This window comes from Monodelphis domestica, chromosome 6, assembly GCF_027887165.1.
Source record: "Monodelphis domestica isolate mMonDom1 chromosome 6, mMonDom1.pri, whole genome shotgun sequence".
Lineage (NCBI taxonomy): Eukaryota > Metazoa > Chordata > Mammalia > Didelphimorphia > Didelphidae > Monodelphis > Monodelphis domestica.
Genome location: NC_077232.1, coordinates 157082702 through 157108503, shown reverse-complemented (window position 1 = coordinate 157108503; position 25802 = coordinate 157082702). Strand labels below are relative to the sequence as shown.

At 34.7% G+C, this 25802-nt stretch overlaps 1 protein-coding gene across 1 annotated transcript in view; it reads left to right on the top strand.

Moving 5' to 3' along the window:
- Positions 1 to 25802, top strand: part of TMPRSS11F (transmembrane serine protease 11F) — an 83162-nt gene that overhangs the window by 22333 nt on the left and 35027 nt on the right. The window contains exon 2 of the mRNA XM_007496374.2: positions 21300 to 21454. Within this exon, the coding sequence (XP_007496436.1) occupies positions 21300 to 21454 (155 nt within the window). The remainder of the gene's footprint in view (positions 1 to 21299; positions 21455 to 25802) is intronic.

Below are 25802 nucleotides of genomic sequence, written 5' to 3'. Positions count from 1 at the left end.
ATGATACCCTCTTTGGACAAGAAAACTATTATCTTGCTCTCAGAATAGATGGAGGTCACCTCCCTGATCCAGGGTCTTCAGGGACTTGCTGTTACCTGTAGGATCAAGCATTAACTCTTCAGTTCAGCATTTAAAACACTTTATAATCTGTCTCTTTCTTCCCTTTCCATACTTCTTACATTTGACTTCCACCTACTCATGCAATGACCTAGCTACAATGGCCTTCTTGTATGTCCTTGATAACACTTCACTGGCTTTTCCTCATGCCTAGAATACTTTGCCCCTTCCTTTCAAGGAAACTAAGTCCCTTAAAGGCTCATTTCAAATACTCCCTTCTGCAGGAAACCTTCTCTGGTTCCTCTTCCCTGCACCTGCCCACTTCCAGCTATTAATGACTTCCCATTTCAGATTACCTTCTCCTACTCTGCATGTATCACCTATGTTTCTACATATTTATATGTTGCTTCCTGAATTAAAATATAAGCACCTTTAGGGCATGGATTTTTCTTTTTTTTCTCTTCTTTTTTTTCTGGCCCTCCATTACTTTACACAGTGCCCAAAACATAGCAAGTGCTTAATAAATGCTTGTTGGCTGACCATAACATTAATGGTAAGAAGCAAGTCTGACCTGGAGTCTATTTAAGTGAATTAACTCATTAAAATATAAAATCTTCTAATTACCAAGAAATGTCTCCTGTGACAACCCTCTCTGGCCCTGGGGACATCATCAGGATGTCACTGTTTAAAATAAAGTTTATAAGCTAATAAAAAAACAAGACTGATACTTCCAAAGAAATGACAGTCTATTATTATGGAATTTTAGTTCAGCTGGTTATTTTTTCTGAGGCAAAAAGTCTCATCTGAGGTTAAGATTTACTGATGAGAATATATTTTCAGAGAGACAATCAAAGTTCCTGAAATTAAATGGTCAAAGACCTCGGTGTGTGTGTGTGTGGTGTGTGTGTGTGTGTGTGTGTGTGTGTGTGTGTGTGTGTGTGTGAGTAAAAGACAGGGGAGGAGGATGTGTAAAGGAAGTAGAATGAAAGAAAAATTCTTACATCTGTTGTTGTTTGGTCATTTTCAACTCTTCATGACCCCATTAAAATTTTTTTTGTTTCTTTGTTCTGTTTTTAAGGAAAGTTAATGGAATGGTTTGCCATTTCCTTCTCCGGGGTATTTTTCAGATGAGGAATTGAGGCAAACAGGGTTAAATGACTTAATCAGGTTCACACACCTACTAAGTGTCTATGACCAGATTTGAACTTAGAAATATGAGACTTCCTGATTCCAGGCTCAGCATTCTATTCATTGAAGTACATAGCTAACCCTGTAGTCTTTTTGGTTGGTCAGTCATTTTTCAGGCATGCCTAATTCTTCCTGACCCCATTTGGCTGTTCCTGACAAAGATAATGGAGTGGTTTACCATTTCCTTCTCCAATGAGGAACTAAGGCAAACAGGATCCAATGACTTGTCCAGGGACACACAGCTAATTTTGTTTGAGGATAGATTTGAATTCATGAAAATGAGTTTTCTTCATTCCAGGGTCAATCAATGTTCTATTCATGGAACCACCTAGCTGACATTTAGGGGTAGAGAAAAAAATAGTTCCTGCTTTATATCATAGAAGTATACTATATAAAATATAAAGCCCCTTTAGTAGCTAGCTCCCCAGTTTTCATTTTAAATAAGTTTTCATGGCCACCTATACTTGGGATTGCTCTGGTTGTTAGTCTTAGTTTCATATTGCTTATATATGTTGTATGAATTTAGATGGATTGAAATATGGCATTTATTTGTCATATAAATGCCAAAAAGTTGGCATTCAAAACCAAAACTAATGGTTAAACGTGGGTATTACTGTTTTGGTTTCTACCTACTTTGAATTTATCTTTTAAAGGTTTCCTTTATCAGTCTTGCTAGACAAAAGGAAGGATAAAAAATACTGCTAAAATTGAGGAACGGAAATGAGTGATAACTGACAAATGATGACTAGCATTTCCATAGTGCTTTAAGGTTTACAAAACACTTTCTCTACTAATCTTTAATCTTCCCAACTATCCTGTGAAGTAAAGGATGTAGTTATTATTATTCCTACTTTACAGGTAAGAGAACTGAGTCTGATAAAGGTTAAGTGATTTGCCCAGAGTCAAACAGTTGGTATGGATATTTGCAGCAGGATTTGAACCCAGGTCTTCCCAACTCTGAGTTCTTTCCTCTATCTACTGTAATAAAATAAGCACTGTTAAGTAAAAAGGAAAACAGACATTAAAGGGGGGCAGTAATACCCGTGAACTTAACATTTAAATGCTTTAGGTGACTCTAAAACTTTAAATTTCAAAGATGTCAATCTATATTAATAGAGTGAGTTCCTCGTACAACAAAATCACAGATTCAGTGCCTATTCTAACTGTATTTTAAGTTAACCTATTTATTTAGAGTAATTTATAGATAAAATTAAAATGTCAACATTGGATAGAAATTTTATAGTTTCCTATTTACCATAGATAAGAGAATATTAGCTAATCATTTCTGCATTACTTTTGCATAAATAGTACACCTTGTACAGTACTGACCTCACAACTGGGCAATTCACTTAACCTGTCTCAGCCTTAATTTCTTCATCTCTAAAATATGGATAACAGTATACCTACCTCACAGCATATTTATGAGGATAAAATAAGATAGAATTTCTAGCACTCTAAAACATTAAGTTGCTATATAAGTACTATTATCTTTATGATTATCAATTAAAGCTATTCTATTCTCTTCATTTTTCTTTTTCCTTTAGCCTGGAAGTCTAAGATTATATTATATATGTATAGTGCTTTCTCTGGAACTATTTTTCCAACTCCCACTTATATTGGTAAATCAGGGCTCTATAAGACAGCTGACTACGTCCCTCATAGACATAATCTTAAAAGGCTGGAATTTTTAGTATTATTGGCTCATGACCCCAATGTGATATGCTGGGAGACTTTAATAGAGTTTGTGGGTGAGATTGAGAGGGTCTTCAAATTTTCCATTTTATTGAAGTTTACAATGCTGTCATTTGGGCAACTCACCCCCCACCTCCCAGGGTTAATTATGCTTAACCTCATTTATTTATTTTTAACATTCTTTTAAACATTTTTAGAATTCTAAATTCTCTCCCTCTATCCAGCTTCTCTCCCACCCAGTGAGAAAGCAAGCAATATGATATGATTTATGCATATGGAATCTTGCAAAATATACTTCCATATTAGCCATGTTATAGAAAAATAAAGAAAAGGGGAAAAGTGAAAAAATAGACTTCATTTTGCATTTAATGCAAACTTTAAGTTCATCAGCTCACTCTCTGCAGGTGGGTATTATTGTTCATCCTGAATTTTTTGAAATTGTCATTATATTGATCAGAGCAGCTTCCACACTTTTCATAATTGATGCTGACACTGTGTACAATGATCTTGTTCTGCTCAATTTAGCCTACATCAATTCATATAAATCTTTCCAGCTTTTAAAATTTATCTCCTATTGCATTTATTATAGCACAATAGTATTTCATCATACTTATATACCCCTATTTATTCAGTCACTTCTCTAATTGATAGATATTACTTCAATTTCTAATTTTTTTCCACCACAAAAAGAACCACTATAAATATTTTTTTATACCAATAGGTCCTTCTTCCTTTTCTTTGATCTCTTTAGCATGCAGTTCTCTTGGAAGTATTACTAGATCAAAGGGTATGCCCAACTTTATAGCATTTATCTTTTTCCCTTTTCTGTCATGTTAGCTAATCTGAGAGGTCTGAGGTGGTACCTGACAGTCATTTTGATTTGTATTTTTCTAATCATTAATGATTTACAATATTTTTTCATATGACCATCTATGGCTTTGATTTTTTTTGTTGTTTTTTGGAAAATTACCTGTTCCTATCCTTTGACCATTTACCAATTGGGGATTGGCTCTTATTTGACTACATTTCCTAAATATATGAGAAATATGCCTCCTTTTGCTACCCTGAACAAGTCTGCCTCCTCGAGGTTCTCTTGAGCCTGGAAGCTTCTGAATCTTGACTATGTCACTGTGGGACACCCTGCTTCTGAATTGGCTTGCCCTATTACATAACCCCACAAAGCAAGACTTTCACTAATCAAAAAATAACATCAGAACACTTGAATCCATAATTGACTAAGAACTGTCTTCCTTTAATATGCACCTTTAATTGTTTGATTCAATTGAGAAGATAAAATCGTCTGCATTTAATTGGGGTATGGGTCAATACCCTTTTTGATTACCCAAATATATTCTTAAAGCAGGTTGTTAATCAGATTTCTGCGCTAAAGACCTACATCATTACTATACATATGGGATCTAGAATGTTTAGCCAGTACAACATAAGATATGAGAGGTCTTAACTAAATTGGAAAAGTTTCATATGTAGTTTTGGAAAAAGACTTTCTATTAGTTCAGGATAATAAAGGTTCATCACCAAAAGACTGGCCATAGGGTGATGAATTTCCCCCCCTCCAACAATTCATTAAACAATCTCCTATCTAAATGTAAGCAAATAGCTTTCTGTATTGGAAAAGAGAATACCCACAGGGATTCATTGTATATCCTCAAAGTACTGCACAAGTAATAATTAGAATGAATGTATTCCATTAGTACCTATTAGTAAACAGAGGCATTCTCATAAATGATAACTTATTTGCTCCTATACCTAAGAATGTCCCTAAATAGAATTTCAAATGGGCTTCAGACAACTAGGCAGAAGGCCAAATTATTTCAGAATCTGCTCAGAAGGTCTTCAGAGTAGATGAAATTTTTCCTCATTAGAGCTATTGCTCCTGGGATACCTAATTAGCAGACGTGTTAATGTGTTAAACGGAAGAGCACACTGCAGCTAGATTTGATTCTTGCATTTCTCAGGCATTGGAAATGGATAGATTTAAATAAATCTGGACCATTATGACAAAAAGTATCCAATGGATTTACTTTTATCCTCAGTGGGTTGACTGTGAATTGTTTCCAGATGCATCCTAGGTTAGTATAGAGAATACTGGAATATGAGTCTAAACTTTGCTGCTTATTTCCTATGTAATAATGGGGCAGTCATTTATGCTTTCTGGGAATCAGTGTCCTAAAAGGGGGTGTTTAACTTGATATTCTTGAAGGTCTTTTATAATTCTGAATCCTCTGAATATGAAGAGTAAGGATAAAAATATGCGAAATGAATTTTCTGCCATTATTTCAAGGATTCACCATGATTCACAATTAGGTCTTCCTAGTTTTAGGATGATCCCATAGCAACCTCTCTGTAAACCTTATCACAGGTCCCTAGTTATTATTATCTATCATTTTTCATTTCTGAGTCTATTTCCTAACCTTGTATATTTTTAACTTCTGAAATCTCAGACTCTTGTAATAAGTTCAGTGTTCTGACTTTGGGAGAAACATTTGTCTTATTGATGAGGATAGAATGCAATGTTCATTGTTCCATGTTTTAAAATCTTCACATTCTAGATATGACCTATTTTTCCAGGCTAATTACAAACTATTTCCTCTCTCACTTGCTGATCCTACTATTCATTTCCCCAGTACTTGACATTCCAAATTCTACCTCCTTTCTCCAAGTCTTTACACAAGCTTTTCCTCTGTGCCTGGAAAGCTTTCCCTTTTCACCTCTACCTTTTCAATCCCTTAGCTCCCTTTAAGGCTCTTTCCAAATGAATCTCCTATAAGAGGTCTTTTTTTGACTATTCCAGTTTTAGCAAACCCACTCTCAATTACTTGATATTTATTTTGTATGAATTTTGCATTTGCATATGTAGGTATATACTATACCCCTCCAATAGAATATATAATCTTTGAGGCCAGGAACTGTTTCATTATTTTATCCTCAACACTTATCACTAAGTAAACCCTTAATAAATTTTTATTGAATTGAATTTATGATATTAAAAACAAAATCAAGAACTTATATTGTTTTCATTAAAAGTTCTCTCTGTGTGATAGGAAATGCATTGATTGATTAATCAATGGCTTGGCTATTCTTTCTTTTTCTTATTTATCTCCTTGTATGCTAGGTGGCTCAGTAGATATAGAGCCTCAGGTTTGGAGTCAGGAAGATCAGAGGTGAAATCCTGCTAGTTGTGTGATCCTGGGCAAGTTACTTAGCCTTTTCTGCTTCAGTTTCCTCATTTATAAAATGGGCTTGAGAAGAAAATAGCAAACTACTCATGTATCTCTCCTAAGAAAACCACAAGTGGAGTCAAAGAGCTAGATATGACTGAAAATGACTGAACAACAACCATAAATGTTTATTGATTAGTTGCTTGGGGGACAAGAGGATGTCATGTGCTGATAATTCTATAAATTTCAGCTAGGCATGAGAAACTATGACAGAAGAGATGTGGCTCTTAGAACTTGCACAGGAATCCCTCCTCACATCTTTAATCAGCTCATTTGCTTCATCTACTCTATAGCTATTTGTTGAGAGTTTATTGTGTGGAAATTGTGGTATGGTGAGGTACCTAAGGAAGTATAATTTGAAAGAAATCTTGGAAGATAGATAAAAATTGGACAAAAAAGGTCCAGGAGAGCAGAAGACACATAGGGAGCAAGGGGGTAAGCAAAAGCACAGGAAAAATCACGCAGCCCAGTTTGTCTGAACATTAACACAAATGAAGGGTTATAGAAGAAATTAATCTGGAAAGGTAAGCTGGATTTGAATTAGAGGAGGTCTTGAGTATAAGATAGTATTTATTGGAAGTCACTGGAGGACTTTGAGGAAATGATCTTGCTACATGGAGATGTGAGGAGATGACTCTGGTACCAGTGAATTGTGAGAATGGAGAAAGCTTAGTAGAAAGTTATTGTAGTACCAAATTAAGAAAGAATGATAAGATTAACCTAGAGTGGTAAAATTGAAATGGAAAGAAGTGGGTAGAGATATTTTGGTGATTTAAAAATCCTTTCAGCATTTGACTACATATTAGAGAATGGAAAAAAGAAAGAAAGAGTAAAATATTATTTAAAGGATTTAAGCCTAAATATAAAGATACTCATATCAGGAGGACATCAGAAGTGGAAGCAGATTTGGGGGAAGATAATGACTTCTCTTTTGGATATGTCAAGCCTGAGGAACCAGGGTGACATTACATTTGAGATATTCAGGGGATGCCAAAAAGTGCCACTGTTTAGTTCAGGAGAGATGTATGTGTTATAGTATAGATTTTAAAGTCTTCTACAAAAATGTAATCATTGAATCCTTGAAAGTAAATGAGCTCATCAAAGGAGAGAATAGAGAAAGTGAGAAGAGAGAAAGGCTAAGGACAGAATTTGGGGGTATGTTAACACTGATGGGGTAGGAAGAAGAGGAACTTCTTTAATTGCTGGTGTTGTCTTAATTTTATTTGTCTATTGTATATTCAAGTCCCCAGAGTAAATTTACTAATGTATATTATGGTTATATTATTACAGAATTTTAAAAAAACAGTATCAAAGCGTACCAGAACCACTTAAATCCATCTGCTACTAGACTCTATGAACTTGCCAATGCTTATTATTAGCACTCCTTAAAAAGATTTGAATTCTCTTTTCTCTGTGTTTAACAACTTCCTGGTAGTGAGTTAAACCTTTTGTTGCTAAGTGGCAAGGGTAATATATCATATCAGATAAAGAAATACATGGTAATCTAGGACTGAAAAATGAATTTCTAAACCTAGTGGCAAAGAATGATGTAGCCACGATGGGGCTATGTATCTGTGTTATTTTTATGCAGTGATTCAACCTGTTTCTATTCCTAACCTAAGAATAGTTGATCAAAGTATAATGAACCTAATAAAAATAGTTTGCATTTGTTTAGCCCCATGCATTATTTCATTTCATCTTATAGCTCTTTTAAGGAAAGGAAATGAAGCTTTACCATCCCTATCATATAAGATGAAACTGAATTCCAGACAAGTTAACTGAATGACCCAAAATCATAGGGTAGATAAGAAATGGCAGATTTGGAAGTTCCCATCCTATTGTGCTGCCTTATATTTTACTTACAGCCAATAGTATACAAATCAGAATGGGGATACCCCAATGAAGTTCTAATCCCGACTTAGTCAAAACTCCTCATTTGTGGTATACAGAAATTTGTGATATCCTGAATAATATTTTGAAGTTCATGACATTCAGGACTCAGAAGATGCCACTCATGGGAATTCAAGAGAATATGCACCGAGTAGACTATGTATCTAATGGTTCCACAAAAGAGATGGCTGCTTCTCATTGCATTCAAGGAAATATCTATAGCAATACCATGGAGAAGATCAGTGATATTCAAAACAAGAATGATGGAAAAGGCCATTGCTACATCTAGGAATATATTGGCCAAAGGAAAAAATTTTGAGAAGTTTCATTAAATTCCATTCACCTAAGCACTTCAGCAGAGCCAAAGTGTTTTCTCATTGTCTTCACACAAACAAAATGATATTTGTAACCCTTCTCCTCTTAAATAGCTAGTAGAGATTTCAATAACAGGTTAGGTGCTGTGCAATTTCTACCCACAGTCTCCTACTCTGCTCTCCTCTATTACCTGCCACACCAGTCAGTTCTAGCTGATAAAAGGCTGATTCAGATGACTCATTCATTTTTGAGATTCTCCTGTTCTCCAAGAGAAAGAAATTTTCTCTAGTTATTCCCTGTATTTTTAAAGGTGGTAATTATCACAACACTTTTAGGTTATGTCCCTTAACCAAAATTAGATGAAATAAAAATCATTTCTCATTTCATAGCCCCTATTTTTGAACCTTATATCAAACTCATATCCAAACACCATGCAAGAGTTTATGCCATGTAGCAGATGACACTACTGCTCTTGAATGCGAGAGCGATCGTATCAGTCCCTCCCCATCACCACCCACCTTGGCCAAGGTTTCCTTCCTATCTGTTCCATGGTGTAAAATGAACATTAATTTCCCTGGAGAGAGTCCAAGCTAGAGTTACATCATTGATATCTAAATTTCAAAAGATTTAGAATAAACGTTCAGAGAAGAAAACACTCTGCTTCATAACACATTCTAAATTAGTGATTATGCTATAGAACTATCATTATTCCTCTATTCTCCAATGAAAAAAAGTTGGAGAACAGCACAAGGTAGTATTAAATAAATGACTATATCATACAGCATAAGTCAAGAAAAATGAATGAAAAAGATATTTATCATTGTACACAGTAACAATATTGTACCATGCTCAACTGTAAATAACTTAGCTATTTTGAGCAGTTCCAAGGCAATTTTAAATTACTTATGATGAAAAATGCTATCTACCTCCAGAGAAAGAACTAATGGACCTGGATGTAGATCAAAGGATATTATTTTTTTACTTCATTTTTTCATGTTTTCTTGGGGGGTGCTAAGTGTGTTTTATTTTACAATGTGACTAATATGGAAATATATTTTGCATGTCCACACAGGTATAATCTATATCAATTTGCTTGCCATCTTAGGGAAGGGCAAGAGAAGGGAGTAAGGAAGAGGATTTGGAATGAAAAATTTTAGGAAAAAATGTTAAAATTGTTTTTATATGTAATTAAAAATAAAATATTATAGAGTATTTAAAGGTATTTAAGTGCTATATGCCAAACACTGAGGTCATCAACAGAGATACAATTAAAAAAACAAAGACAGATCTTGCCCTATGGAGGTTATATTTTAATGAAGAAGACAATGCATTGGAATTGTGGGCCTTTACTTGGAAAGTTATAAGGATGGTTAGTGGAAAGACTCATCCTTGAAGTATATTGTTTGTCCATTTCTCCCTGTTGAAACCCTTCTTTTTCTTCAAGACTCAGCTTAGGGAGTAACTTCTTCAAGAAGCCTTTCTTTGTTAGAGGGGATCCTTTCCTGCTATTTTTACACACCTGTGTAAACTCATGTACTTATCATCCTCTGATCTGTATTATACATTACAGACATGGTTTTACTCTGCCACCCTGCTCCCAACTATGTTGTTGACTCAATGGTGGAAATTATGCCATTTTTCATCTTTGTATCCCTAGAATCTAAAACAACACTAAGACATATAGTAAGTAGTTAATAGTTTGCACTAATATAAAGAATGGTAAGCCTATAGCCTATACCTTACAAGCAAGGCTATTTCTGCTTTGGCCAAAAGGCACAGGCAAATTCTGAATGCAGTTATTTTGCAATAAAATCATTGTTATACTATCACCAAACTCCACTAAAATGGTGACACACTGTTGTAATATCCTTTGAGTGATCGTTCATTCCAATATTATTCTTGTGCAAGTGACAGCTCTTAGTAGTATCATCTTACCAACATTCAATTTTCACAGAACCAATTAACAGTATTAAGCAAGAAATACCTGGTATAAATTTCTAAAACCAAACCATTTCCCTTAAAATGTACATACCAATGAGAAGCAGCTCTTCTCTTGGATATGACTTTCTATTTTTTTAAAAAATTGTTTACTTATTACAATGAAATACCCAGTTAACACTTTCCTTTATTCCCTTCCTCCTATTAGAGATGGCATCATTTGACAGAAAGATATATGTTTATATAAAATTATGTCTTTCTTATTTCTATTATCAGTACTTTGTCTGGAGGTAAAAATACACATGGTTCTTCAAGCAGTATTTCTGTTGCTATATATAATGTTCTCTTGATTTTGTTCATTTCACTTTTCATAATTTCATGTAGGTCTTTCCATGTTTTTCTAAGAGTAACCTGATTGTCATCTCTTATTGCATAGTAATATTCCATCACAATCATATGCTTCGACTTGTTTAGTCATTCCTCATTTGATCATGAGCATCCTTTGAATTTTCAGTTCTTTGCCACTATAAGCAGAGCTACCATAAATATTTTAGATCATATAGATTCTTTCCCTGATCACTTTAGAAAATAAACCTAATAGTGGTATTGCTGGGTCAAAAGGTATTCACAGTTTTATAACTCTTTTGACTTACATAATTCCAAATTACTCTCCAAAATGGATCCATCAGTTGTAAAATATATTTTGGGAGCTTTTAGTACTGAACCCAAAAGTTACAATGGAACATCAGCAGTAATATACTGGCCAGAGAACCAAAGAATTACAGAATCAAAGGCCAACTAACCAAATACTTCTGTTCCCAGGAACTATGATATAACACATATATTAAGCTTTATCTTATTTCTATACCCCAGCAAAGAAGCAGTGCTATATAATCAAGAAATCATTTAGTAAGTATTAAGTATGTACTCGGTGCTAATCACTGTGCTAAGTAATGTAGATACAAAGACAAAAATTACTTAATACTTTCACTCAAGAAAAGGGAAAATATTTTTAATTGGTCAGGGGAGAGATTTTGCGGGAGAGAGGTGAGGAGATGATATGTCCATAAATCTAGATAGGGAGTGGACATCAATGTAGGGAACTTTTCAGTGAAGAAAATTTTTCCACCAACATGTGACACCATCTTTGAAAGATGGCCAGAAGACAGACAATTTAAGTGAAAATGCTCTGGCCACATGGGATAGATTTATATCATAGGCAAGACTTGAACTTAGGTCTTCTGCCTTCAAGACTATATATCTCTCCACTGTGCCATATATACAAAAACACAGAAGGTAATGTGTCAAGGACAGAGTCGGGGAGGAAGAGGACACTAGAGGCTAAGGCATGCATGGATCAGGAACAGTTTCAAATAGATGGTGGCATTTGAAGTGGGTCTTGAAGGAAACCAGAATTCTAAGAGATAAAGATGAGGAAAGAGTACATTCTATGCATTAGGATGAGATGCAGTAGGGTAATCAGTACATAAGCATGAGCATGAGACATGGAATATTCTGTATCTAATAGACCAAATACGTGGAAAATAATGGGATATATAACAAGGCTTAAAGAAATATGTTGGGGCCAAGTCAGAAAGGGCTTCAAAAAAACCCAACAAAGGGAGTTGTATTTGGTGTTAAAGGCAGTAGGAAACTATTCAACTGCTTAAATAGAATGATACTTCAGAAAAAAAAAAAATTTGGCCACTATGGGGAGGGTGGATTGAATTGAACTAAGGAGACTGATTAGAAATCTATTGCAATAATCCAAGTAAGGTGCTGAGGACCTGAACAACGGTGGTAACAAGAGGAGATAGATTTGAGTAATGTTACTTTAGTGGACTCAACAAGACTTAACAATTGACTAGATACGAAGGCTGAGGGAAAGTAAGTAGTCAGGGTTGAAAACTTAAGTCATTATAAGGATGATGTTACTTTCAAGAGTTACAGAGAAATGCAGGAAAGCCTTAGGTTTAGAGGAAAGATACATTCTGTCTTGGTAAGACTGAGTTTGAGATGCTGATGGGAAATTCAAATAGAAATATTCAATAGTCCAAATGTCTATTTAGAGACAAGAGACTGAAGGTCTGGAGTCATTAGAGTGGGGTATATAGATCTTGGAGTCATCTGTCTAGAGCTAATAATTAAATGCATGGAAGATGTCACCCTCGGTAAGCACAAGGCACAGCCATGAGGTAAAGCAACAGTTGGGGGTAGGATATGAATGAAGAACCAGAAAAGAAAATTGTGAAGAAGCTTTCAGATAGGTAGGAAAAGATATTAACATCACAAAAGCCAAGAGAAGAGTTATCTATATGTTGAAGATGGTTAGGAAGTCAAATGCTACAGAGAGATCATGAATAAGGATAAAAGGGGGGAAAAAACCTTAGAAATCAGTAATTAAGAGATCATTGATAAATTTTGAGAGAGTAGTTTTAGTCTGGGGAACAGGTAGAGATCAGGCACAATGATGAGGTTGGAAACCAGAATAGAGAGGGTTGAGAATTAAGTGAAAGGAAAGAAAGTCGGGGTAATGACATAGTTGCCTTTTAAAAGTATTTGTGAAAAAGAGAATTTGTATATATAAACATATATAATACATATTCACATATATAGATATATAGATATATACATACATACATATGATACATATATTAGCTGATAGCTAGCTAGATAGGTAGACAGACAGGCAGACAGATAGACAGACAGAAACACAGATATAGATAGATAGATAGATAGATAGATAGATAAATGGATGGATAGTTGGATGGATGGATGAATGGATTGATAAATTGATTGATTGATGATAGGATCCAATGAGGGTTTTTTTTCTTTTCTTTCAGGATGGAAAAAGTTTGGTCACGTAGGTAATAGAGAAGGCAGAGAAAGATAGAGACCAACTATTGGAAGGATCATTGTGAACACAATTTATTGGAAAAGGCAAAACAGGCTGGGATCAAGAGGGATTAATCTTTTTTTAATAGAAGGTTACTTCTTCATCAGAGATTGATGTAAAGGGGAGAGAGGATGGTGGATAATGTCAACTTCTGTTGAGATCTACAGAAGGGAGAAGTGATAGGTCATGTCAGATTCCTTCTATTTTCTCCAATGAATTGTGGTCCTTTGCTTGGTTTGTAGTTAGAGAATAAAAGATTTGGCATTTCTGTATGGGGGAGGGGATAAAGACTCAGTTTTGGTGTTTCAGAAAATTAGTTATTCTCCTTCCTAGACTTGGGTCATATTAAATATATAAAACAGAAGAGAAGAAATGCATTTTCTGGATGCAACTTGAACCTATCTAGGATCATAGAATTTAGAACTGAAATTGATATGTGATATCATTTACTACAAACCTTTAATTTTATAGAGAAACAAATCGAAGCCCTAGAAGATTAAGTAACTTGTCCAAGATCACAAAAGTAGTAATCTAATTATATTTTTATACTAAATGCTGGAATTCAAGGAAGACATTAATTACCACTGGTTCTAGTCATTTTATAATTTGGTGTCAATTGTCACTAATTTACAAACTACCCTTTAGTGTGGTTGCCTACCACTTCATAACACTGTGCTAGTGGGTAACTTCAGTTTTCTCTTGTGCATTACTAAGTTCCTCATGAGTAAACAAAAGTGGTTATATATGTGATAGTTTACAAAGAAATTTGCATATATTTTTTCATTATCTTATTGTGTTGGTTGGTGCTATTATTGCCCCCCTTTTTCAGATGAGAAAACTGAGGCTGAAAGAGGTCAAGTGACTTGATCACTTGTATTACACAGGTAGCAAGTCCCTGGATCATGATTTGAAATCAGCTGCTGTTTGCCTCAGTTTCTTCATCTGTAAAACAGAGTACTTGCCTCAAAATGTTGTTGTGAAGATCAAATGAGGAAATATGTATAAAGCATTTTGAAAATTTTAGTTTTCTTCATAAACACTAAAAATAATTTTCAGCATAGTTAAGCGAAAAGACAATAGGAGAAATAAAATGTATCTAGTACCATCATTTGACAATTATTTCAACTTAGCTTCTTAAGAATTCTGAATGAGACACTACTAATCACTGAGCAGCAAGTGATAGTCCAGTGTCTGGGTATCAGCTACTTTTGAAATCACAAACCAGAGAGCTTATTAAAATTAATTAGTGGGAGGGGGTGGGCTTTCACACCTATCTATTTAGCCATGATTGTAGCCTTCTCATCAAAGGACCTGCCTCTTAAAGAAGACATAACTCACAGTGTTAATTGCTCATCCTCCCAGAAGGGTTATTTTTGGAGGGAATTGTTGACATGGTTTGGTCTTTCTTTTAGACACAAGGAGCTAAAAGACACAAAAGAGGTTTTAGGTCACATTATTTTAGGACATAACTTTCTGATCTGCCAGTCAATGGGATTTACTGGGTTCTCCTGCTTGTGGTGCTTGGCTGACTTAGAAAGAACAAGAAATTGCTTAATTTCATTTAGATAAAAGGAGTCTTGGCAATTAGCCATAAACATCAGAGCAGAATATAACAAGAATTACAGCTGAAAAAATTAAAAGAAAATTAAAATTAATTTCTCTTTGTCACTAATACTTAAAGCTTGGAAAGAAATGTTCTTGGTTTGTAGCTTCTTCTCTAGTAGCAGTGGTTTCAGAGACAGCCAGAGTATACCAAAGATCTTACTCCTTAATCTCAGAAACTTCACAGGAATGGCAGCATCTCATGACATGCATAGTATGCTTTACCATCATATTCTTTCAATATTTACTGAGTTGTTTGAAGTGTATAGAATGGCCTCAAATGTTGCCATTTTCATTTGCAAAGCAATACTGGATTTGTAGTAACTAGTTGTTATCTGTCATATGCAAAAACACACTTATCATATTCCCCACAAAACCTGCTTCTCTCTATAGCATCTCCTTTCATTGTTGGCACTGTCATTCTCTTAGTCACAAAAATCAGAAACTTCAAAGTCAATTTTAATTCTTCACTGACCTTGACCTGCTTTATCTAACCATCAGCCAATTCCTGTCTAATTTGTCTCCAAGGTATTTTGTGCAATTGACCTTATCCCTTCTACAACCAGTCCAGCTCAGATCTTCATTCTTCTCTATGGTAATAATCTCTGAACTGTTCTGTCCTACCTCAACTCTCTCCTTCTCTTCTAGCTAATCAATCATTCACATGGCTTCAAAAATATTCTTTCTAATGCACATCTCTGGTCATGTCACTCATTTAATAAAAATCTTCAGGGACATCTCATTACCTAAGGAATAAAGTATCAACTTCGTATCCTGGCTTTTAGGACCCTCAAAATTTCAGTGCCAATATAGTTTTGAAACTTCATTTCAGACTATATCTATTCATGAATGATATATTTTAGCTATTCCTCTGTCTCCTATTGTGAGCCAATATTATCCCATTTCTATGACTTGTTCATACCTTCTTCCAATTTGGAATAGGTCTTCCCTAATTCCATTTGTAGAAATCTATTGCTTCCCTAAAGTCTGGAGTCTTTTTATGGCAGTTCTTTCCTTCAGTGATTGTAATGACCTCAATAGATTTTCATTTCTTTAAATTAAAAATTAGTTTTAAAAATGATTTTTAATTTAGAATCTTTTTCCATGGTTACATGATTCATGATTACCCCACCCCTTTTTCCTACCCCCTTCCAGAGCTGACAAGTAATTCCACTGGGTTAAACATGTATCATCGTTCAAAACATTTCCATGTTATTCATATTTGCAGTAAAGTTATCTTTTAACATCAAAACCTTAATCATATCTCTATCGAACTATGTGATTGATCATATGTTTTTCTTCTGTGTTTCTGTTCCCACAGTTCTTTTTCTGGAGATGGATAGTATTCTTTCTCATAAATTCTCTGGATTGTTCTGGGTCAGTGCATTGCTGCTAGTAGAAAAGTTAGTTACATTCAATTGTGCCACAGTGTATCAGTCTCTGTTTACAATGTTCTCCTGGTGCTGCTCTTTTCACTCTGCATTAATTCCTGGAGATATTTCCACTTCACATGGAATTCTTCCAGTTCATCATTCCTTTCAGCACAATAATATTCCATCACCATCAGAAACTACAATTTGTTCAACCATTCCCCAATTGATGGAAACCCCTTCATTTTTGGCACCACAAAGCACGACTATAAATATTTTTCTAAAAAAAAATTATTTTTATATGACATTCATTTCCTAACATAATCCTACCAATTCTCTATCTAATGAATCATCCCTTATAATAAAAATAATAAAAGAGGGTAGAAAAACTAATCAATAGAATGAGACAGTATATAAAATGTTCCACATTCATTCCCCCTTCTTGCAAAGAAGTAAGATAGGTATATTTTCAAAACTCTTCTTTGAGATACAATTAATTGGTCATGCTAATTAGATAGCATTTGGTTTCCTTTGTTGCTATTCTCTTCATTCGTATTATTATAGTGGTTCTGTATATTATTTTCTGGAGTCTGCCTGCTTTGTCCAAATTAGTGGAATTAAGGCTTTCTCATGCTTTGCGGAAAGTTCAGATTTACTGTTTCTTATAGTATAGTAATTTCCCATTCATGTACCACAATTTGTGGTCATCTCATTTTGTTTTCAGTTCTTTGCTACCAGCAAAGAATACTATGACTAATTTGATGAATATGGAACATATATCACTCTCTTTGACCTCCTTGAGAAATATACATAACTAAGGGATTTCTAGGTCAAAGGGGTATGGACATTTTAATGATTTTCTTAGAATTATTCAGAACTGTTTTTCCAGATTACTTAAATAATTTGTACTCCCTATAAATTTTTTAAAAAGTGAATAGCACCCAGAGAGCAATGGCATATGAGTATGATTAGGTGGTGACATAAACGAGGTTCCAAAGAATAAGTAAAAGGTGTTTCTAAGATGTTGTATGATTAGAATAAAAAATAGGCTGATCATATGGCAAGGACAGGCAGCCAGTCAGAGAGCTCCATTCTGATGTCAGGGAAAGCAAGAAAGCCTCTGGTACACTGGGACGACATGAACAAGAGTCACACAGAACATACAGGCATGAATGGATTGTGATCCATATTGTGGAAAGTTTGCCTAGATGATCTTATATACATTTGAGTATTTGAGAACACGTCACATGAATCAATTCTCCTTGACACTTAATACATTCCAGTTAGACTGGATTGAAAGTCATTTCTTGAACTTACCCAGTATTCTCCTGTCTCCATGAACTTTTATAAGACACAGCCCATGACTGAAATGGATACCTTCCATTATGGTACTTATTAAACCTTTTTTCCTCTAAGGCTTACTATAGGGGTGTTCTCCTACATGAAGCCTTCTGAGATACTCTCTGCTGAAAGTGATCTCATCCCATGCAAATTTTTCATAATGCTTGGGTTGGAGGAATAATTGTGCCCTATTTCTACATTGTATATTACTATTTTTGTATACTAATTATTCCACCAACTCCTATTAAATTGTAAGTTCTTTAAAAGAAGAAACTTTTAAAAAAAATTTAGTGTTTTACATGTAAGTGATAAATAAAAGTATGAATTTTAACTGAATTGAAGTAATCTGAACCAAAATGAACTGAATTGATATTTGAGAAGAGTATTCATTACATTCAGTCAGAAGACTCACAATCTATTCTGTTCCTGGATCTCCTTAGACAGATCACTTAATTTTTCTGGGTCTCACTTTTTGTTCCTAAAGGGAGAGAGGGTTAAGCTAAAAGATATCTAAAGTCATTTTACTTCTCATTTTGCTCTGATGTTGATACAGACAGGGAAAACATTCAATGTCATTCATTACCATTAGGATCATTGACTCTCATTTAGCTAAACAAGATAAATACATCTTGGGCCAAGTGAGAACAAGTCCAGCTCCTTTCCCTTGTCTCTCCAATTCAGACAAAACCAAACTGATTTTTTTAAAAATCACTTTATTTTATTTTATTTTTTAATTCCTTAGGGCTAGGCAATGGGGGTTAGGTGGTTTGGCCAGGGTCAGATTTGAATCAAGGACCTCCTGTTCTCATGCCTGACTCTCACTCCACTGAGCCACTTAGCTGTCCCCAAGGTGACTTTCTTCAATATGTAGTGGCAAGAACACTGATGCCTCCTAGATAGGAGGACTGGATTCACATTTCCCTGTCAACTATTTAAACCTGCCAAGCTTCAGTTTCCTCGCTCGTAAACTAATTATTAGTAGTACTTGCATGACCGATCTCATAAGGTTATTTGGAGTATAATACTTTGAAAAATATAAAATAATAAAATAACCGACTGCCATATCATTGCTTTAATTATTTAAGAAATTTTTTGATTATTCAGGCTGTGTTCAATTACTCCATGTAATAAATGACTGGCAGAATATTTCTGCTGGTGCAGCAGGCACACTTTTATAGAAGATATAAAATTTCTCAGTAAGCTAAGCTGCATAAATTACATAGATAGCATGTACCTGCAAATGGAACAATTAGCCCTAATCCATTTGGAAGAAACTTTCAAGGCCATTTAAACACACTGGGATAATTTATTCTATCTTTAGATAAACAGAATAAACCAATATTGGGCCAAGTAAAAACTGGTTTAGCTTCCTTTCTCTGCCTATCTAATTTAGTCAAGACAAGTTTTCTAAATTGAATTTCTCAGAAGTCACTGGCTTGCCCCTGTTGTTTGCTATGTTTATCAGAAGCAACTATACATTTACATCACTAATAGATCTAGCTCAAAACATGTTGACATTTCAGCTGTTTTTCTTTAATGACCTTTAATGTTTTCGTCAATTGGGGCAAACCCCACCTCTCAGGAAACCCTCATTATGTTTCCGCATTCTATAGAGCCATAGGCATGAATAACTCTGGAAACCAATACCCAGTGCACATTATTTCAGATACTATAAAACATAGGTGTAAATGCTCCAGGTCCATTCTGAAGAAATCTAGTGACTCTACAAAAGGGATAACTGAGTCAGAGGTGTACGTAAGTGTGTTCTACATGTAATTAAGGGAGGGAAGGTTTGGAAAGGAGAAAGGAAGGGGGAGAAAGAGAAAGGGTTGGGGATATAGCTCAGTAAACATTAGAATCTAGAATTGTCTTTTGAACTGGAAGAATTTTTTCCCATCACTTCTTCATTCTCTTGTCTTAATTGCTCCTGCTCCTACCAAGGGTCAATAATGAAAGAAGTAGTTAGAAAGAGCATCCAGATAAATCACTACCTGAATAACCCAATAGAAATATTCTGTGCCTCATGGTGATCCATGGATCTATTGCGTTTGGATAGCAAAGTTTCCTCACTTTATGTCAGGAGCTAGTATCCTCAACTTAAAATGCAGCATGCCCCCTTTCTCCTTTTCTTTTCTTTTTTCTTTTTTAAAAATTTGTCTCAGAGTTGCAAATTCAAACTCAAGATGAGATATTAGAGAGACAGGGAGGAGGAAACTGTCTCAAAGATGTTTTCTTTTTGATCCATTCCTAAGGATAAGATCAAATAACAAATTACCAGTGATGAAAAAAGCCCAGCAGTCCCTGTCTTCTGGCAGCACATCAATTCAATTTACTTTTATAAACATTTACAAAACATCTGCTTATTACTGTCAGGCACTGCATAGACAAGAACAAGAAATTATCTGGCCTTAAGAAACTTACATTCTGCTAGCAAAGACTAGAAATGTAAACAGAAGTGAATATAAAATGATATGAAATTTTATACCTTTGATGGACCAATCCATATCCCCAGGGAGCTCAATACCTGACAAAGTTTTTGGGCAATATTGAACTTAAGATATATTAAAGCAGGAAGCAGTACACTTCATGGAGAAAATAAGGGAGGATCAGCAAAATGGGTTCAGAGACTTTAGATGTAGAGAAGAAAAAATCTCATTGAGATTTGGAATATATATTTCTATTTTGGTGAGATCATTTGCTCAGTTACAAATCAGATAGCCTCACTTTTATATGATCAGTTGAATCTTCTTGAGTACAAAAACTTCATTCTGAGTATAGATAAGAATAATTTATTTGAAAGATAAACAAAAAGAAATTACTTCTATTATGTTGAAAAAATAAGGGAATAAAAGAAAAACAATTAAAATGAATGCCATATTAACTTTATTTTTTAAATTATTATCAATGTAATGTTTTAAGATTAATTTCAAATTTTGGGAGGCAGCGTGGAAAGTGGATAGGATCCTGGTTTTGGAGTCAGGATGCTGCCATCTGATACATACTACTTGTCTAATCACTACAGTCACTTAACCTCCCAGTATCCCTTGCATCTACTTAAGACTGTAAGTCACAAATGAAGTACCAATTTGCATCAATAGAGGGAGTTACTACACTAGGAGTTCCCTTCATCATACCAGAGAAATCAGAAATTCAAACACCCTCCTTTCACACATAAAAAATTAACATGTTAAATTATCTTTAATATTTGTTCTAATGATATTTGAGGATTTGTATCTTCCAAAAATGCCAAATATGCTAGAATTTTAGTGGCAAAATGTTCTTACTTGCAAATATTGATTGTTTAACAATAAAAATTATTCTTCCTATCATTACCATCCCACTTCTACTATGAAGAGTGAGAAAGGCTCGATGGCTCACCAAAATACAGAAGATCTTCCTAAGATAGAATTCTGCATAGTTCAAAATATTTTTTCTTTTTATATAAATCAAACCAGAAAATAGTTCTGAAAATAAGAATCAAATTTGTCATGAGCTAAAAGATTTCTTTGATCCTGTGAAAAGAAAACAAGATGAATCTGCTTGTCAACAGAAGATCTTTTAGATAATTATAGTCTCAATAAATCAGTCTGAAAGGTAAGGAGATAGATATATATATGAATGAAAGTCTAGTCACATATTCAAGATCTATAAATTTGGATGATATTGTACAAACATGAAATTTTCTCAAATGAAATGTGGTTTAAAAATAATCTAGGTAGGTTTATGATTCCTGCTTAGCACTAAGTTTTATATTTCTTTCTGTCACCACAGACCAGTTGTGTGCCCACAAGCCAAGTATCCACGAGTTAACTATCCAAGAAGACAAGACCAATTTTGGAACCCTCTCAGGCTAGCTATTCTCACATTGGTAATTGTGATAATCATAGCAATCGCCATTGCTATTGTTGCACGCCTTGTTATTGCGGGTAAGTATCAATAGCAATTTCAGTTTATGACCAAATTTTTTTACAACTTAATACTCTGACATATGTTTAAGAATAATATTTGAATAAAGTAAAAAATTATATTGGTTAACTTTTGAAAATAATCTGTATTTTAGGATTGACAATGATAACAGAGGTAACCATGATCCTGGGTCTTTACAGTCTGATCTAAATTGGATAAATAGATATCTCCTTCAGTAGTATTTTTCCTTATTGGTCATTGGACAAAAATATCTGAGTTACCAATACCTACATTAAAGTTTATTAGTGCTATAAAATGTCTATGATTCTTTGGACTTTCTGTCCCCCCTTTTTGCCATTCTATATAATCAGAAGAGTGTCAACCATGGTAAGGGACATTGTATAGGGTTTCTTTTTCATATCATGTGTTGCCATGACCAAATAATTCATCATCAAGCATCCCGCCTATGTGATGAACCTCTCTCTACATAGCGACACTGAACATTGGAAAGATAATTCAATTTACTGCCAAGACCATATTCAGTGCCTTTGCATGATGGTGGAAACTTTCAGAATTTTTACTCTATTAGAATAACGTTTGAGACACCAGAGGACCTTCCACATAATATTGAGATTTTGGAATAGGATCTTGGGGAAGAAATAACTAACATCTGTTAGTTTAGATCATCAAAAGAGAGAATACTAATGAAAAGTGTGTGAAAGAATACAAAGACCACTACCTTTAGAGTAGGAGGACTGAGTTTAAATCTAAGATATGCTACTTGCCAGCTCTATGACCTTGAATGAGTCAATCAATCTGACTGAGCCTTAATTCCTCCCACTCTAAAAGGGGAGGATTGAGTTAGCTAATGTCTAAGGTTCTATTTCAACCTAATCTTATGATTATCTCACTATAAAGACGTCAACAACAAATACAAAAGTTAATGTATTGTCATAAGATCATTAATCAATTAATGTATTTTCATAAGTAAACTTATGGTGGTATAAGAAGACTTCTTGAAAGATTAATAGAATTTTAAAGCTGAAAGGGAATCTATAGAGATAATTTCTTAATGGTGAACAGTACAATTTTGCATATTTAGCAGACTTGAGATATAGTTCTATTTCTTCTGAAACCAGTGATGTTTTGTTTTTGAAACTGGCCCAGGTCGGAAACACTGGGACCATTCATAGGCACAGAAGCACCTACTTTGTTTCTGATTTAGGACAGTTTGTCCCTCCTTAAGGACTACTATGTACCAGGCACAAACACTACTCATTTGATTCTCACAACAATACTAGGAGGTAGATGCTGTTATTGAGGGCAGCGAGATGGTGCAGTGGATAGAGTATTGGACCTAGAGTCAATGAGACCTGAATTAGAATCTGGCCTCAGCCACATACTAGCTGTGTGACCTTGGACAAGTCACTTAACCCTATTTGCCTCAGTTTCCTCATCTGTAAAATAGAAAGCTACTCTAGTATCTATGCCAGGAATACCCTAAATGTGGTCATGAAGAGTCAGACACTACTGAAATGACTGAAAAACAAAAAAGAAGATGCTGTTATCCCCACTTATAGTTGAGGAAACAGAATCAAACATAGGTCAAGTGATTTTTCCAGCTATTAAATATCTGAAATCAAATCTTAACTCAGGTTTTCCTGACTCCTCTATTTCTAGTGTTCTATCCACCATGTGACCAAGCTGCCTGTAGAGCCTAACTTAGTGCAGACAATCAATCAGCTTTAGCCCTATTGTAGCTCAAAACAGTAGAAGAAGGAGAAGGAGAAGAAGAAGAAGAGCAAGAGGAAGAGGAAGAGGAGGAGGAGGAGGAGGAGTAAAACAGTAACAATAAAATATGTAGAATAGAGCAGAGAGAAGTTGAAAAGGGGACTAGTGTACTTTTAAAAAAACTCAGGTTATAGGGAATGGATTCATAGCTTTACAGATAATCCTTTTTCTGGCCTTTATATATGGAAATGTTTGTGTCTGCTGATTTTCTAGTTAATAGTAAAATATTTAAATTAAAGAATTAGGGAAATAGATGCTCCAGGACTAAGAAATAAATGAATGAATGAATGAATGGAGAATTGATTCTTGGTTAAACCTAGCAGTATAGGAAAGAAACGCTATTCAAAATGATAGACAACTTGTGGTCTTTTGTTTGTTCTTTGAAACATGTTTTTGCGCTGACATCTGAATATGGGTGTGCCTGATGCTTGGGGAAATCATGTCAAACAAGATTAAAATCTTGTCTTGTGAAGACCTAACTAGGGAGGAGCTGAAAATGTATTCATTGTCTCCAGCTTACCTCACTGCTCACCTCTCTCCTCCCTACTGCCCACTACATTCTGGACATAGAAAGAGTCAGTCAGCTCTGAGAGTGCCACAATGCACTCACCTAAACTGAGTTGACACCTCTCTGAATTTTTTTTTTTGTTGTTTACCTTTCTTGTTCATACTTTTCTTAGGTTGGGGGAATGTAATTAAGTCTTTAAAATTTGTCTTCTGGGGGGACAGCTGGGTGGCTCAGTGGATTGAGAGCTAGGTCTTAAATACTTCCCAGCTGTGTGACCCTGGGCAAGTCATTTAACTCCTATTGCCTAATCCTTACCACTCTTCTGCCTTGGAACCAATATACAGTATTGATTCTAAGACAGAAGGTAAGGGTTGTTTTTTGTTTTTTTTTTAAATTGCTTTCTGGGCTAAAGGCTTCATGAAAGAATAGAATTAAAGAAAAGATAGAAAATAATAGCACTAAAAACTTTGTTTGCAAGGAAAATGGCAACTTTAAGAATTAGACAAATATTATCTATAGATAGTGGAAAATGACATCATTTAGATTAAAATTTATTTTAAAATCCTGAGTTAATGAATTCTGAGCATCAATGGGCTAAGTCAGTTAGATGTTTGTACTAATATAGAACACATAATTATGCGATCTTGGGAATGGGGATTAAAGTAGATGAGGGGTACCAAGTAGGTTAGGGAGGAATGAATTGATTTATGTCAGAAAATAGGGAATGGGAAAGATCTCAGATCTATTAGAAAAGGACAAACTAATGGGGAGAGAGAGAAAGGGGGGGGTAAAAAGAAAGAGACAGAGACAGAAAGAAGGAAAGAACAAGAGAGACAGAGAGAAAAAAAAGAGAAAAAGGAAGAGAGAGAGAGAAGGAATGAGGGAAGAAAAGGAAGAAAGAATAGGAAAGAAAGGAAAATAAAATAAAAAGATAGACATGTAAGGGAGTTTTAACAGTTGTCACTGTTATTAATAATATACAACTAATATTATTTCAGCAGCATTATTCTGAAGAAATAGAACTGAGAGGTAGGAAGGCAATACTATTTAAATAATTTTAAAAATGTTAGTTTTCACCGTAAAGAATACAACTCCTAGTAGATCAAAAGTAAATTTACCCTAATCATATACATTGAGGATGGCAGGGTTGGGAACAGGTAGGGAACAATCATTTAACCTCAAGAATTAGTAATAATCATTAGATATTAATCTTCACGCCTCTGTATCTTTAGTCATTCATTCTATGGACCTTCCTCAATATTTGATTAACATTTATTAAAAGTTGAATGTCAGCATGCTTTAGTGACTAGAGCACTGCCTTGATGGTAGGAAGGCCTGAGTTCAAGTCCAATCTTGGACAAATATTTACTGTGCGACACTAGGCAGGTTACCTAACGTCTTTGTGCCCTGGGCAGCTCTCTTAAGTTGAAAAGAAGGTTCCAGCCTGGGTTGATAGAGGAAATTTCTTCATCAAGGAATTCCCAGTAACAATGAAATCATAGATCTAGTCCCCATCAATACTTCTTTGAAGGACCTCCCATTTGCTTTTATTATAGCATTATAGTTTTCCCTTAGATCATTCCCATTTCTAGATTAGTCATGCTAGAACTTCTAAGTAATCCAACCTTTAGTGTCTCTTAGTTGACATTTTATTGTTACATTGGATCTAGTTCATTTCCTTAAGTATGTAGACTGATAACTAATGCCATTTATGGCAGACAGACACTAATTGAATATATAACAATCTCTAACTATTTTAAGATCCAACCAAGATCACAAAGAGGTTTGTTGTTTTCCTTAAGGCTCTACTTTTGCAAACCTAAAAACATGGATTAACTAAGAAAATACATTTTCCCTTGCCTGAAAGACTGTTTAGAACATTTCTAATGAATCTTGACCCCACCTAAAATAAAATAGATCTTGAATAATGTATGGAAATTTCCCAGTGGGTGACAGGTCTTATCAGGCTTCTTTGGAACTTCGTAGTCTCCCACACTGAATAAAGGAATTTTCTATAAAGTATAGGTGTTCTCTTCATCAGCACATGAAAATGTGATTGTGAAAGTGTT